General features: G+C 39.6%; 1 protein-coding gene across 1 annotated transcript; it reads right to left on the minus strand.

The window, feature by feature from the left end:
• Positions 1-6: 6 nt before the first annotated feature.
• On the minus strand, positions 7-1,655 carry LOC111366448 (growth-regulating factor 8-like). The gene is made up of 2 exons (XM_022987204.1): positions 1,210-1,655; positions 7-461 (listed from the first exon to the last, which is right to left on the minus strand). The coding sequence occupies exons 1-2, from the start codon at positions 1,523-1,525 to the stop codon at positions 181-183; spliced, it is 597 nt and encodes a 198-aa protein (XP_022842972.1). The 5' UTR covers positions 1,526-1,655; the 3' UTR covers positions 7-180.

A 1,655-nucleotide genomic window follows, 5' to 3' on the forward strand; every position in this document is an offset into this window, starting at 1 on the left:
TCATTTTACACTAGCCATATATCTTAGAATAAACTTCATGTAACAACGTAAAAAGATTCATTTCACAAATACACAGAGGTTATAGTTTATCATGAAAACATCGTACAAGCAAGACTAATGATTGGTTCTACCATTGAAAAAACACAAGATGAGATCACAAAAATAGATGTTAACGATCATTCATTGCAATAAAGCTGGATTCTCATCATTCTGCATGCCATATACATTATGTACGCAATTATCCAGGTAGAGAAGCTTACAAAAATTAGAGGAGCCAGATCCAGATGAGGCATAAGGATTGAGAGGACTACTGAGAGGCACAAGTAAATTAGAGGGAATTGAGACATTTGCCACGATGTATTTATAGATCAAGGCCTGACGTTCTAGCTCCGTCCATTGTAAGGGACTGAATGGACCTTTCAATCTAGCAAAAGGCCCAAGCATCCCTTCATTCAATACTCCTGAAGCAAGTCAGAGCACAACTTAGCATTTTTGTCACTTAAATTTTTTTTTTTAAAAAAAAAAATTCCAGAAAATAGTTGAAAGAGAAGGGTAAAATTTGCAAAAATACGTCAATACTACCAATATTTTCTGTATTTTGTGTTTTTAAACAACACTGGGGCCAAAAAATGAATCTCTTTTGTTTTCTTGACAAGACCCCAAAAGATCTTTATTAGTTGTCCACGAAAAGACCCTACTCCCAACTAACATCCAGTGCACGGAAACAAAGCAACATACAGAACAGCCCCCATCTTGCCCCCAGGGCATATCTCCCAGTGGCAAAGGGGAGGGCGGATAGGGCTCAGCGCGGCAGTGTGCAGAGTTCGATTCCCCGCAAGGTGGAATTGACTTTGTTGCAAGCGGGAGTTACCATATGGGTTAACAGCCTTGGCCTATCCATATGCTCTCCACCCTGGCTCCTGTGAGGCACATCCTGCGATTTACCTCCTCCACGATGGCCCAGGGCAGGGTCGGTGGGGACCATTAAGGTTGGGGTTCAACTTTTTTTAGAACAGCCCCCATCTTTATCTTCACCACTACTCGCCAACATTCAAAGCTCAATGAAGAATGGGGGAAAAATAAATTCTTTACAGAAACCCACCCACCAAATGCACTAAAATTCATCTCTTTACCTTGAAAAAAATGAATACAAAAATGAAAAATAAATATCGACATCAAACTGAAAGTTCAAATTTTTTATGAGTATACCTCTTGTTCTGCTAAAATTTTCATTCTTGCAATGGGGCTCTAAAGAAGAAAATGAGAGCATATTCTGACCCTCATCACCCACTGATGGCCATATATTAGATCTTCCGAAAGCAATGAAATTTTCAGTTTTCTTGGAAGGGGTTTCAACCTGAAAAGGCCTTGGCATTTTGGTAACCCTCCAACTATCCTCAGCAAATTCAGATCTTTTGTCCTTAAGATTCCCAGATCCATTTGCCTTGTAATTTTTGGGCTCAATAGAACCTGGAATGGCTGCATTAGTAGAGGCTTCTCTGTGGGTCAAGACCCCAAAATTCATTTCTGATGAAATTGAAAAAATTCAGAGTAGACAGGAGCATGAGTTTATTACAAGCAACTTTCTTGGGCAGAAAAATGGGAGGGAGAGCACAGGTTAAGGAACAAGTTATCAGCTGAGATTCTCTTTTTAT

This window comes from Olea europaea, chromosome 18 (genome assembly GCF_002742605.1).
Source record: "Olea europaea var. sylvestris chromosome 18, O_europaea_v1, whole genome shotgun sequence".
Classification (NCBI taxonomy): domain Eukaryota; kingdom Viridiplantae; phylum Streptophyta; class Magnoliopsida; order Lamiales; family Oleaceae; genus Olea; species Olea europaea.

Bases quoted from the DNA above. Each gene is read 5' to 3' on its own strand.
- LOC111366448 (XM_022987204.1), bottom strand. From the start codon at position 1,525: ATGAATTTTGGGGTCTTGACCCACAGAGAAGCCTCTACTAATGCAGCC. The intron at 462-1,209 runs GTATACTCATAA...GACTTGCTTCAG, and splicing joins AAATTTTAGCAGAACAAGAG to GAGTATTGAATGAAGGGATG.